At 38.4% G+C, this 12998-nt stretch overlaps 1 protein-coding gene and 1 non-coding gene across 3 annotated transcripts; one reads left to right on the top strand and one right to left on the bottom strand.

The window, feature by feature from the left end:
* The first annotated feature begins 938 nt into the window (after positions 1 to 938).
* On the top strand, positions 939 to 2716 carry LOC141623390 (reticulon-like protein B14). Of its 2 annotated transcripts, XM_074439507.1 has the most exons (5): positions 939 to 1386; positions 1505 to 1685; positions 1917 to 2046; positions 2131 to 2200; positions 2333 to 2716. In XM_074439507.1, the coding sequence occupies exons 1-5, from the start codon at positions 1275 to 1277 to the stop codon at positions 2500 to 2502; spliced, it is 663 nt and encodes a 220-aa protein (XP_074295608.1). In that variant the 5' UTR covers positions 939 to 1274; the 3' UTR covers positions 2503 to 2716. The 2 variants fall into 2 exon arrangements, with proteins under 2 accessions (XP_074295608.1, XP_074295607.1); XM_074439506.1 differs by having other exon boundaries at positions 1194 to 1386; positions 1917 to 2200.
* A 9291-nt stretch (positions 2717 to 12007) lies between these two features.
* Positions 12008 to 12114, bottom strand: LOC141624916 (small nucleolar RNA R71). The gene has a single exon (XR_012534718.1). It is a non-coding gene; the product is annotated as a small nucleolar RNA R71 (small nucleolar RNA).
* Positions 12115 to 12998: the final 884 nt, after the last annotated feature.

Genomic DNA, 12998 nt, shown 5'->3' with positions numbered 1-12998 from the left:
TCTATTAACACTCTCCTCCCTTAAATAATGGCAATCAGTTCTCAAACTTTAAAATTTTAGGATTAGATTACTGCTATAATTGATTTTAGCATATAATCTCCATGATTTTAGTATTTGACATATTAATTTTTGAAAAATCTCCATAATTAACATAATTAAATCAAAAGAATTTTGAAAGATCAATATCCTATTCCAAACAGTGAATATTCCATTTTGAATATGGAATATCCTAATTCAATTCAATATGTCAGATTCGTTTTTTTTTTAATGATTCCTTGTGTTTTTTTTTTCAATTATTCTAATACTCTAATATAGCGACACGTCATCCTGAAATGAAAATTTGTGATGCAAAAAGCTGCATTAGAGAAGTATATGATGTTCTTGCCTCCTTAGAACTATAAATAAATATTATTTTTTTAATCTCTATTGTCACTTTAGGAGACAAAGTATCAACTACTCAGCCCACTTGCACAAGTTACCCGCCTCATTTCCTTATTATTTGGTATGTATCCGACCCGTCGCAAGTTTGTGATGGGTAGTGTCGTCACAAATGAGAATTTGTGTAAAATTAAACCCCATTTTAGCAAAAAGTTGTTCTTAGTTCCTTTACACGTTGACAAACCACGATTTGTAGCGTAAATATCTTTGGTTTACATTATGAAAAAATATAAAAATTTAGTTTTCTTATTTTACTCTTGAAGGTGAATAACAAGATCTCACGTGACCATATTTTTTCATATAGATCACAAGGAATCGTAAATATTCTCTTTATTTATGAATTTTGTGAAAAAAAAAAAAATTGTTGTATTTGGAGTTAATGGAGGGAATATCTTTTATGTCTTCTACTTAAAAAGTAGTAAATATTAATAAAATACAAATTTTAAAAGTATAAATAATACACTAAAAAAAATAAAAACTCTATATACCACCTTCATTACGGGGATCTATACTAGGAATCTTACAATCAGTTAAATATTCATAGAAGCATTTGATGCAAAGTGCAGTGCATTAGAAGAGGGGCACGTGAAGCAACCTCAAGGACATGCCAATTCAAAACCTCAAGGACATTCCAAAGCCATCCCTTCCTTCTCATAATACATTTCTTTGCTAATAAGCTACTTCGAATCTGTTAAGCCCGTATTTAATCTCATACATTATACGTCTATACTACATATATATAACCTCAACTCATAATCTCAAATCTACAAAAACACAACTAACATACAGCTTACAACTTACAACTTACAACTTACAACAACAAACAATTATTGATAATGACGGTCTATTCAGAATATGATGTTCATGCTGCGGGCTCATCACAGGCAGCAGCGAGATTTTGGCTGGGTCCAAACCGCCCATTGCATTCCATTATTGGAAGCGGTAGAGGTAATAAAATTATGTTAATTCCGACATATATGAGGATCAAGAGTAGGTCGTACAATTGCGTTAATCTGATCTTGCATTCTATTTTATTGATTGATTGGTGGGTTAATATATAATGCAGTTGCTGATGTGTTGTTATGGAGGAATAAGACTTTATCGGCATCAATTCTTGGTGGGTTTAGCACAATATGGTTTTTATTTGAGGTGGTTGAACTCCATTTCGTCACCATGCTCTGTTACATTCTTATGCTTTCCATGCTCCTCCTTTTCACCTGGATTCAAGCTTCTAACTTCTTTAGATGGTACGAACATACATACATACATACCCTTCATTTGCTTATGCTTTTTGGTTCAATCTCGTTTTGTCGCATAACAATTGCGTTCGAACGTTGCTGCTGGTAAAGTCACGATAGATGGTATACTAATGTTTGAGTTTACAAACGTCACCATCTAAACAAACCTGTTGGCGCTTCTACTACCGAGCAAATATCAATTTCAAGCCGTAATGGTAACATTTTCGTATTAACGTACAGGAGGCCACCGACCATATATGACATCCAAGTATCAGAATCAACAGCAAGACACATACATTCAAGAGTAAACAAGCTGTTGATAAAATTCTACAGGCTTTCATGCGGACAAGATTTGGCAAGATTCTTTGTGGTATGCAGTTATGTCTACCCTTCACAGCTTCTCATGGAAATATCCCCAGACATTTTATTATGCTCTTTCCTTAATACTTTTCAGGCTATGGCCCTTCTTTGGGTATTGTCCATCTTCGGCAGCTACTCCAGCGCTCTTAATGTCGTCTACGTTGGTAAGATTTTCAAGTTTTGATTAAATATATGAATCAGTGTCACAAACATCGTCAAATAAAACTACAAAATTGGACATGTTAATTACTAGCTACAGTAATGGGTTTTAATCTTGGTTGTAAATGTATGTACAGTTTTCTTGTGCCTGATCATAATACCGGTTATGTACGAACGATATGAGAGGGAGGTGAACTATCTTGCCACACAAGGGAGAAGTGACATGAAGAGAATGTACAAGAAATTGGACGCTAAGTTTATAAGCAAGATTCCAAGAGCACCAGTCAAAAGCAGGAAATACAAGTGATCTTGGTTTATTGAGTACCTCCAATATAGCCTTGTCATCAGACTGATTAATCTAGTCTTTTCAATGTATGATTGTTGTATACGAGTCTATGACGTAAAAATTAAGATAATCTATCGAAGATTTCATCGTCTATAGATGAAGTAACTAATTAATATGTTCCCAATAATTCAATGCAAAATTACTTGAGCAGCTTTATCTGTCAAGGGAGTAAAAAGTATTGGTCATCTATACCCTACAAATTGTTAGTGTTCAGCGTTATTATTCCCCATGTTTCATTTTTTTTTTGATGACGAAGGGTTGAATCTCCCGGGTCCATGCATGCCCGCACCACCGCATGGACCATGTAAGCCACCCCTTCGGAGGCTGCAGTGGCCAAGTGATCATCGCCCCAACTGGTAGTCGAACCCGGAACCTCTCAACTCCTGCATTTCTGCAAGCTTCAAGGTTTAACCCGGCTACCACTAGACTAACACCACTTGGTTCACCTTAATTCACCTAAGCATTTCAATTCAAGCTGTATCGCCCTTGCCGCCTTGCTGCCCCGTTTCGTACTCAGAACATTGGGTAACCATTTCAATTATAAAACGGGGATTAATTGAACTTGTGTACCAAATTACATTCATATTCATTACACAAGAACAGGTTGAGATTGCAAAATTCTAGGAAGACTGGACAGAAGTTGTTACTGTAACAAAATATTTCATCCGTTTCAATCATTTGTTCATCTTTGATTAAAAATACTACCCACAAGATGTGAAAAAAAAAAAAAAATGATTTGAAGTTTGAATAGAGTGGGCAACATAATACGGAGTAGTAGTAAGTAACAATTCTAATACGTACCGCAACATGTTTGCCTTAGCCTCCGCAGCCAGCACCGCACGCAGCAGTGCATGCACCGCCACTATCGCCATACGTACCACCATCACCGTCGCGCTCGTCGTTGGAAGCACCATCGGCACAGGAGAATATGATGAAGATAGCAGCTGAGATAAGGGACAGTGTTATGAAACCAAACCACAACCATTGAAGGCCATTCCCTGGATTTAATTCTACTACTCCTACTTGATTCAATGCACTTGTTCTCATCAATATCAACTTGTTTCTTTCCTTTTCTCTGGTTAAAAGTTAATGTTACAGTGTTTATCTTATCCGTTTTTTGTTATTATTATAGTTAACACATTGTTAGGAAAGTTGTAGACGTGAATTTCAATAGTTTCATGCTTACCCACCCACTAATACCCCTTTTTCACAGCCTTTGAATTTTGACTTTAGCCTTTCCAGCTTTTGCCAAATTTTATAGCAGAGGGATAGACGTCGGTTCATAGATTATACCGTCAACTAATCGGATTATTAGACCTAGATCTAACAAATGGTTCATTTGGTTTGGTTTTGGATCCGTGCCGGGCTCGGGCATGGCTAGCGCAAGTTGTATTAACTATTAAGCACCTTGACAAGTACCTATTAAAGATAACCAAAAGGTCTCTAAGTGTGTGTTTGGATTGGGAGATATGGAAGTAAAAGAAAGGGAGAGAGAGTAGGGGATTTGACCTTGTTTGGATAGCAAATACGGGTGGAGGGAAATGGAGGGGAGAGAGATTTGAAGGGATCCATTTTCCCTCCTTCAAAGCAAATCAAAATCTCTCCACAATAGACAAGATTTGGAAGAAATTGTATCCAAACACCCACACCCCATTTGCCCTCCCCTTCCCTTACCTCCCTTTCTCTTCCCTCTTTCCCCCTCCACTTCCTTTCCCTCCACTTTTGCTATCCAAACATACCCTAAGACTCTAACCAATATAGCTAGGATCGTATCCTCAGCTGATCGGATTATTAGACCTAGATCTAACAAATGGTTCATTTGGTTTGGCTTCGGATCCGTGTCGGGCTCGGGCATGGCGAGCGCAAGTTGTATTAAGCACCTTGACAAGCTGATCGTATACCTATTAAAGATAACCAAAAGGTCTCTAAAACTCTAACCAATATAGCTAGGATCGTATCCTCAGGGAGACTTAAATGTTCTATTTGCTAAATTAAATCCCGTCTCGTAACAATTGAGGTTTGATTGATTTGAAAACTAAACTAAAGACAAACAAAATAAGGGGTTAAAGAGAAGAGATAAAGAACTAAATATAGAGAGGAATGACTAGGATTATCGGTTCACCATGAATAATTATTGGTCGCAATTAAGGTCACATGTCGGTCACAATTATCAGTCTAAAGGGTAAAGATAAGGTCCTATAGGATCGTTAAACGTCCTAGAATGCTTCTAATGAGCTCTCGCAACTTATCAGGGCACTCGCTCTAATGTTTGTAGCAGGTCTAACCCTCAGGTCACAAGGCTCTCGATCTTAGTCGGGGTTTACCAATTCAGTTTAATCGATTATGCGCATTAATCAATAAACCGCTGTTAAATACTACAATTAACAATAAAGACAAAGTAGTGCTGACCGATCTAATAACCTAATTAAAGACCTGTAATCATCCATGCATTCCCTAAATCCTAGCAATAGAATTAACTACTCATATTGGAATTAACAATGATAATAATAAAGATGATTGGCGAATTCATAATTAAGAGACGACAGTAATACGTAATTGAGCATAAACTAATAATCAAGGGAGGGAAGATGGAAATAAGCAACAAAGAATAACAAGGAATAATAAAGAACAAAGATTAATTAAATTACCAAGCTTCAATCGCAAAGAGTAGAGGAGAAATTACAAAGTACTAGATCTAAAAAGTTGTAGAAAGTTTAACGTAAGGATGTTTAGGAGTAGAAAAAGCATAACCTAATAATGTGTTACAAAAGTGCTTGAATAATAAATCATAAACTAAGATAAATAAATGACTAATGGGCCTTAATCAATAGAGTCCGACCAACTATTGTAATACTTCATAGTTTATAAGACCTATACTCGATCGAGTAAATCAAGTACTAAACCGAGTAGAGCTTACTTGACTGAGTGAGGGGCCAAGTTAGACCTGTAACTTGGTGAAACATTCTGATGTTGACACACTCGACCGAGTGGCGGTTCACTCGACCGAGTGAACCGGGCACTCGACCAAGTACCATGTCGCTGTCCATGTTTATACGTGTGAGTTGCAGGTAGTCCTTATCACCTTTTAAACATTTTTTCAGATTTCCTCATCAAACCTTATCCTTTTATCTCTCAAGATCCCACGACACACTCAATAAACTCCTCCATTCAAAATTCAAGATCTACAACTATTGGTGAAGAATAAACAAGATTCAACCACTCCTTTGTTCCTTATCACTTGATGAGTGACATACTACCTTTAACCTTTAATTTGAACACTTTCATTTGAGACTCAAACCCTAGAATTTGGGGGTTTTGGTAGGTGGATTAATTAGTAATCATTATGGGTAATATAAGTAATTAAGTGGATAATTAAGGGTTAATTAGCATTGTTAGTTGTTGTAGTAGTTGGTTGTGATAGTTATTATGTAATTTATGTAGGATGAGACGGTTTTATGAGATGGATACTTGGTGGTTTTGAGTGGCTTATGGAGTATGCTAAAAGGTAGGTTAATCCTACTCGGTTTCAATAAGTATAAATGGTTGCATGTGTCATTATTGTGTTGTTATTGATTTATGACATGATTGTTGTGGATAATTGTTGTTAGCCTCATAGTATTGTTGGATTTCTTCATAACATGATGATGAGTCATTAGTGTTGGTTTCATAATGTCATTGGATTTGCATTATAACATGTGGTTGTTGATGTACATGGGCATGTGGCATGATTGACATTCATAATGTATGAGAAAGAGGCACAATTGGCAAGAGTTATGCATATTCATTGTAAAATGAGCATATTGGCATATTGGGATGCATTTATTTAGTGAAATATGTAGTGGTTGGAAATTGTTGGTGGTGATATTGTTGTGAGGAGACGTAAGATGGTTGTGAGACCGTCTTACGCTTGAATCGCCTCTTGGAGCTTCCCACTCCAAGAGGGATGTGCACATTAATAACTTGAGTAAGGAGGGACTCGTGTGGTTGAGGCACGACGTGGCAGGGGATCCGAGTCGCTCTCGGGCCCGGTACCACGGATGTGTTCTGAGCACCTATTTGTGTGATGTGGTGTTGTGGGCGTGTCCCTGGCACCGGTGTGGTTGTGGGTACGTCTGTGCGTGTCCCGGTACCGGTGTGGTGTTGTATAATCATGGGTGATGCATTTTATTAGCATATCGCATACTTACATATTTCACCGTGTCGTGTTTATTTATTGAAGCTGACGTGTTTGGGTTGTGTGTAAAATGTCACATATTTCCGGGGTGGCCTGTGTCGATCCATATGATATTTCCGATCATATGGGGAGCAGGTTAAGTACATGTTGGTTTGATGTCACACGGGAGACGGGACGAGCATCGGACTTGGAGTCGAGTGCCAGAGATAGATACCTTAGATGGTAGACAAGTTGTATAATGTCTTGTTCACATTTATTATTCATTTATTATTTCAGTTGTAAAACACTAAACATGTTATTTAAGTTGTTATTCAATTAGAGTTTTGAAACACTGCCTCGGAAAACCGAGATGGTAACATCCTCCCATTACCTTGACCGGGTAAGAAAGGGTTGTTACAACTATTGTACCGGTCGATCGACCAACTCAGCTTGCAAATCCCTCGCTATAATAACTTTAGTCGATTGACCAATAATTTCTATCAATCGACTAATCCTCCAACCATGGCCGATTGGCTTCAGCTCCCTAACACAGTTACCAAGACAAAGGTTACAAGCTTCAGTGTTCTAAAGTGATGGGTTTTGGCTCATTCCCATATATTTGGGCCCGAACCTGCATAAACCACAACACAATCCAAAGTAGTCAATATCGAGGAGAATAATGGCAAAACACACAATATAATGCATAGAAATGCGTGCCAAAATCACATGGATGACACACATCACACCTCGCAAGCCTCTATAAAGGCTCCCCAACCCACTAGTGATAAAGTGAGGTGTAGTTGGTCAAATAAACCACAAAACCCACATTTTTGTATGTTTAATACTATAAAAAGAAAAATAGGATACCTAAAATGATACTCCCTCTATTCAACTCCAAATATAACATTTCTCTTTTACATGTTTGTTAATACACGATTTGTAACGTAAACATCTTTTTTTTAGGTTCTGTTTGGTAAAACTAACTGAAAAAACGTAAATCAGTTTCTAATTACACTTTTACAAAACTTAATCACTCAACGACGCTCTAATCCTCTCCAAATCTCTCCCTAAAGTGTGTGTGATCATTAGCAAGTGCATTCATTCCTTTGTTTCATCGTCGGTAAGTCTTTGTTTCTATAATTCATTGATTCATATGTTAGGGCTTGGCTTTAATTATGATTTGGGGGACAATGGGGTTTTGCATATAGTAATTGTTGTTATGTGATTGTTGTTAGGCGAAGACTTCGTAGAGGAACCATTCTAGAGCGCTTGCTTGTGTTCTTGCTGTTGTGCTAAGGTAGGGTTTCCCTACTCAGTTCCTGTTTAATTGAATTAAGTTTGTATTGCGATTGTGGTAATTGTTGTTGTGATTATCTATTATTGTTGGAGTATTGGAATGGGTGGTGGTGTTGTGGTGATTGATGATGATATTGGTTCGCGAGGTGTGTCCTCGGCTAAGTGGAGTCACTTGCGAGAGTGGCTCCACGCCCTAACTTCGCCCTTCGTGGAACCCGCCATGGGAGGGGATGTGCACATTAATAGGACAGGGTTATCGCTCGTTGATGACCGGGGTTTAGGTGGGGATTGGCTGCGGTCCCCCACTGGCGGCGAGGATTACCTGTTGCGATGAGTAATCTGGCAGGGCTACACACCTTGGTGTGTAGTCAGTGATTGTGTGTGATCGGGAGACGGAGTGGATGGTGAACAGCTGGTTACCTTGTTGTACTTGTCTTATTTTATTATTCAGTAACTGACCTCGTTGTTGTTTTGTAAAATCTGTGGTGATCCATTCGGGGATGGTGAGAAGAATGTGACAGGTGATGCAGTCGTTTAGCTTTGGGGCAGTCATGGGGAGTCACCACACAAGCTTAGCTTCTACTGTCAAGAGTTCTAGTGTCGTTTGTAGTTGTTAATTTCATAACATTACTTTATTTGGGATTTCTTGAGACGATGTAAACTTTACTCTTTCGTACTTTAATAAACGTGTTTTGGATTGTTGCTTTTGATATACTAACGTCGGGCAATCGAGATGGTAACATCCTTTCATGCTAGGGTAGTCCTTGGTAAGGTACCTTGGTATGAGGGGGTGTTACAAAGTGGTATCAGAGCCGACGATTCCGGCACCTAAAACTAATGAAACCAATGAACTTAGGGAGTCTAAATAAAATGAACCCGGAGAGAGTTGTTTGGAGCTACCGCAAGGACTTGGGAGACGTCCCGAAGTCGCACTAAGACCCTTACGATCTCAAACCGGTCACCAGGGGGGAATTGTTGTGTGTCAAGTCAATGTATGTGTGTGGTGCTTGAAACTTGAATGGTTGGATAATGCGGTATGAGATGTGGTATGTGGAAACATGTGAAAAAAGTGGCGAGATTTACTGATTTGGATTTTAGTATGGAATATGATGGCATGTTACGTGTTTATTACGTGGCTTTTAAAGAGTAATGATATATTGCATGTATCTATAGGGTTAAAAAGCATGTATAGATATGTTTACGGATAACAGTAACTCGTTTTTGGCTTGACTCGGCCGAGCAGGGCAGGTACTCGACCGAGTAGGGAGTACTCGGCCGAGTAACCAAGCACTCGACCGAGTGTTGTTTGGGTGTGCATAGCAGTAGCTACTGGTTGTGTCTACTCGACCGAGTATGTTAGTGTACTCGACCGAGTAAAGCATACTCGACCGAGTATGGTCTGTACTCGACCGAGTATGATTCCTGTGTTTTTGACGTTGGCTACTGGAGTGGATTACTCGACCGAGTAGTCCATACTTGACCGAGTATCCACCCATACTCGGCCGAGTGCTTCTTTGGCGGAGGATCGTTTATATTTTGAGCCGTAGGCTTTTGGGCTTGATGTGACTCATATTTGAGCATATTTAGTCCCCGAATTATCCTCGTTCCTATGCTTTTTAGTGCATAATTAGGTCATTTACTACCTTTAGTTTCCCGTTTTGCATATTCTTTGAGATTTTGATCCCTTGGGAGAAAAGGAGTGCAAACCTTGCATTTTCATGGCAAAATGGAGCTAAATTGATCAAATTCAATGACCAAGCATCAAAGGGAAGACAATACTAGAAGGCCTATGTAGGAAATAAAATACCTTCGGCAATGATGAAAGGATCCTTGCATCTCCAATAAGATCCCCGAGAATTGTTGAGGAAAGAAAAGAAGAGAAGTGACTGACAAGGAATACGAGCGTCTCCCTTCCCAGGACGAGCGTCTCCCTGCTACAATCCGAGCGTCCCGATGCCAAGACGCTCGTCTTGAGCCAAATGATCCGAGCGTCTTCACAACAATCCGCTCGGATCCCCATGAAGAACCAACCGTCCATGCTGCCTAGACGCTCGGGACGAGCATATTCCTTGGAGACCACCAAAACGAAGATGAGCATCTCCTTGGAGAGGAGCACTTCCTCAACATTTGTTAAGGGTCTTAATAGTCATTTAAGCCCTTAGTAACCCTAATCTTTGTACCTAATCTCTAGTATAAATACCCCATTGTACTACCTAGATTAGGATGTCATCTTAATAGGATCTTAATCTTATCTTAATCAAGTCCTAATACTCTCTTAATCTTATAATCAATTCCTAATTTAGCAATAATACAAATCTCATTTCTTAATCATTCCTTAATTTCTCTATCGTTCATCATTTATTTTGGGTAATTAGAAGATTATTTGGGTTTATTTGGAGGATTGACAACCTTCCATCAATCATCAAGTACTTCTATTATTCTTTGCGTTATTATTTGAAATCATCTTTATAGGTATAATTCTCTCTTAATTCCTTTTTAATTATTGTTAATCATCTTCATTTGTTCATCATGTTTTGCCTTGCTAGTATGATTGATAACCTTGTTAGCATGTTAAACTTGATAATGAGTGAGTAATTTCCTTAACTAGAGTTAATGGGGAATTAGAGGTGGAGATTGATTCATGCTTAATCTAATATGTTTTCATAATTAATTTGCATGCTTGTTGTGATTTCAACTTATGCACATGTTATGTTTGATGAAATGCGAGCCTATGAATCCTTGCATTTTTTACCCATCACTTACCTTTTCAATGAGACTTGTAAGACATAAACCAACTCGAGTCTCATTAGACCATGCATATAATTAGATAGGGAGGATTAAGTCGACTTGTAGGTGTTGTACAATCTAATCGATTCGGCTCCAAGACCCAAACCTTCTTAGGGATTGTAAGATATACACTAACTCGATCCCATCACAACAATAATTGCTTGCATCTAGTAGGAAACATGTTTGTATGATCAAATCCCATGAATCCCCTATGAAACCATGACACCCTAGTGCCTTTAATCAATTGTTTACATCTCATTTTAATCATCTTGCTTGCTTTCATTACTTTATTTACATTTTTATTTAGTTTAATTGATCTCCTACCTCGACCCAAATTGTCACACCCTTAGACACAACCATTTGCAATCGAAAATCCTACATCAATACCCGTCCCTTGGGATCCGACCTTTACTTACCTATTTACTAAAAGTAGAGTAGTTTGTGAAGTTATAAATATTGTTTTAGTCTAGGTAACTCTTAACGACAAGTAACCGATATCCATACACCGACCAAAAATTGCGCCGTTGCCGGGGACGGTGTTAACTTGATTTGATTTTCTTTGATTGTTTTTAGTTGTGCCTTTCTTTACCTTGGGGAAGTCAAACTCCTCAAGGTTTGTTCTAATTGTTTTCAAGTTGTTTGATATTTTGCATGTCTAGGAGATCACAAGGTAACTTGTTACCCATTGATCTTGAAATTGAAAGAACTTTGACCAACAATAGAAGACTTGCTATAAATACTTTGAGAGGTATTGGTGAGATTGTGGACATTCAACCAAATAACATTGAGTTCATCAACCCTTTTGCAAGAGAAGGAGAGGATAACCCAACACATAACCAACCACAAAATCAACCCACAATGCCTAAATTTTCATCACATTCCGTACCAACCGAGGAGAACCTACCAAATGGTACTCCCACACCACAACATTTGATCGGTAATTTCATTGCAAAATCCGCATTTATACAATTAGTTGAGAGAAGTCAATTTGGTGGGATGCCTAGTGAAGACCCTCATTCTCATATGGAGACTTTTTGTGACTATTGTGATGCGATTTCTCAAACCGGAGTGACTCAAGACCAAATTCGATGGGTCTTATTTCCTTTTTCATTGATTGGTTCCGCGAAACAATGGTTAAAGAGCCTACATAAGGCTACTCTTGGTATTGACTCTTGGAAGAAATTGGCACTTGCTTTCTACAATAAATTCTATCCTCCGGAGAAGACTAACATGTTGAGAGCCCAAATCACCGGTTTCAAACAAAGGGATGAGGATTCTTTGTATGAAGCATGGGAGAGATTCAAGGATACTTGCCGATCTTATCCACATCATGGACTTAGCGAGTGGTTCCTTATACAACAATTTTGGAATGGTCTATATGAAGACTCCCGAAATATTCTCAATATGGGATCAAATGGTATGTTTACCGAAGTTGATGATAATCAAACATGGAACAATATTGAGGAAATGGCGGTCCATAACTCACAATATAGTAGACCTCGTAAGGCTACTAGAGGAGGAAAGCATGAAGTGGACTCTATTACTCAATTGGGTGCTCAACTTAGTGCTCATATTGATACCATTAATTTGAAGTTTGAGAAGGCTATGGCTAAGCTTGAAGAAGCCTCCAAATCACCTAAGGAACGTGTTAATGCCATGGTGGCATCTTCATCAATTCCAAGTGGAGTATGTGAGAGTTGTGGAACTTTGGGACATGACCAAAGTGAATGTAAGGGAACAAGTGAACAAGTGAATGCTTTCCAAGCATACAAGAGTGGTACCCCTTATTCCAACTATTACAATGAAAACACCAAATTCCATCCAAACCTCTCATACAAAAGCCAAAATGTTCAAAACCCTCAAACAACATACACCCCACTTCCAATGAGAAACCAAGCTCAAAAACCCTTATTCAATCAAAACCAAGGTTATCAAAACCAAACTCCATACAATCAAACAAATGACCAAGGTTTTGATGTTAAAAAACCAGTCCTCCAAATGCAAAAGAACCAACAAGAATTTTTCACTCAAATGCAAAAGGATAGCCAAGCAAAACACATCACCATTAACAACATACTAGCTCACACAAAGATGTTGGAGACCTAAATGTCTCAATTGGCATCTTCGAGTTCACAAAAACAAAGGGGAAATTACCACCTCAAGGTAATCCCCCAAGACAAGAATCGGTGAGTGTCATTTATTTAAGGAGTGGTACAAGGTA

This window comes from Silene latifolia, chromosome X (genome assembly GCF_048544455.1).
Source record: "Silene latifolia isolate original U9 population chromosome X, ASM4854445v1, whole genome shotgun sequence".
NCBI lineage: Eukaryota > Viridiplantae > Streptophyta > Magnoliopsida > Caryophyllales > Caryophyllaceae > Silene > Silene latifolia.
Note: the sequence above shows the minus strand (reverse complement) of the source record. Positions and strands in the feature narration are given on the sequence as shown.

Coding starts and splice junctions, on each gene's coding strand:
- LOC141623390 (XM_074439506.1), top strand. CDS start 1,275: ATGACGGTCTATTCAGAATATGATGTTCATGCTGCGGGCTCATCACAG. Junction 1,387..1,504: donor CATTATTGGAAGCGGTAGAG/GTAATAAAATTA, acceptor TATATAATGCAG/TTGCTGATGTGTTGTTATGG. Junction 2,201..2,332: donor TCTTAATGTCGTCTACGTTG/GTAAGATTTTCA, acceptor ATGTATGTACAG/TTTTCTTGTGCCTGATCATA.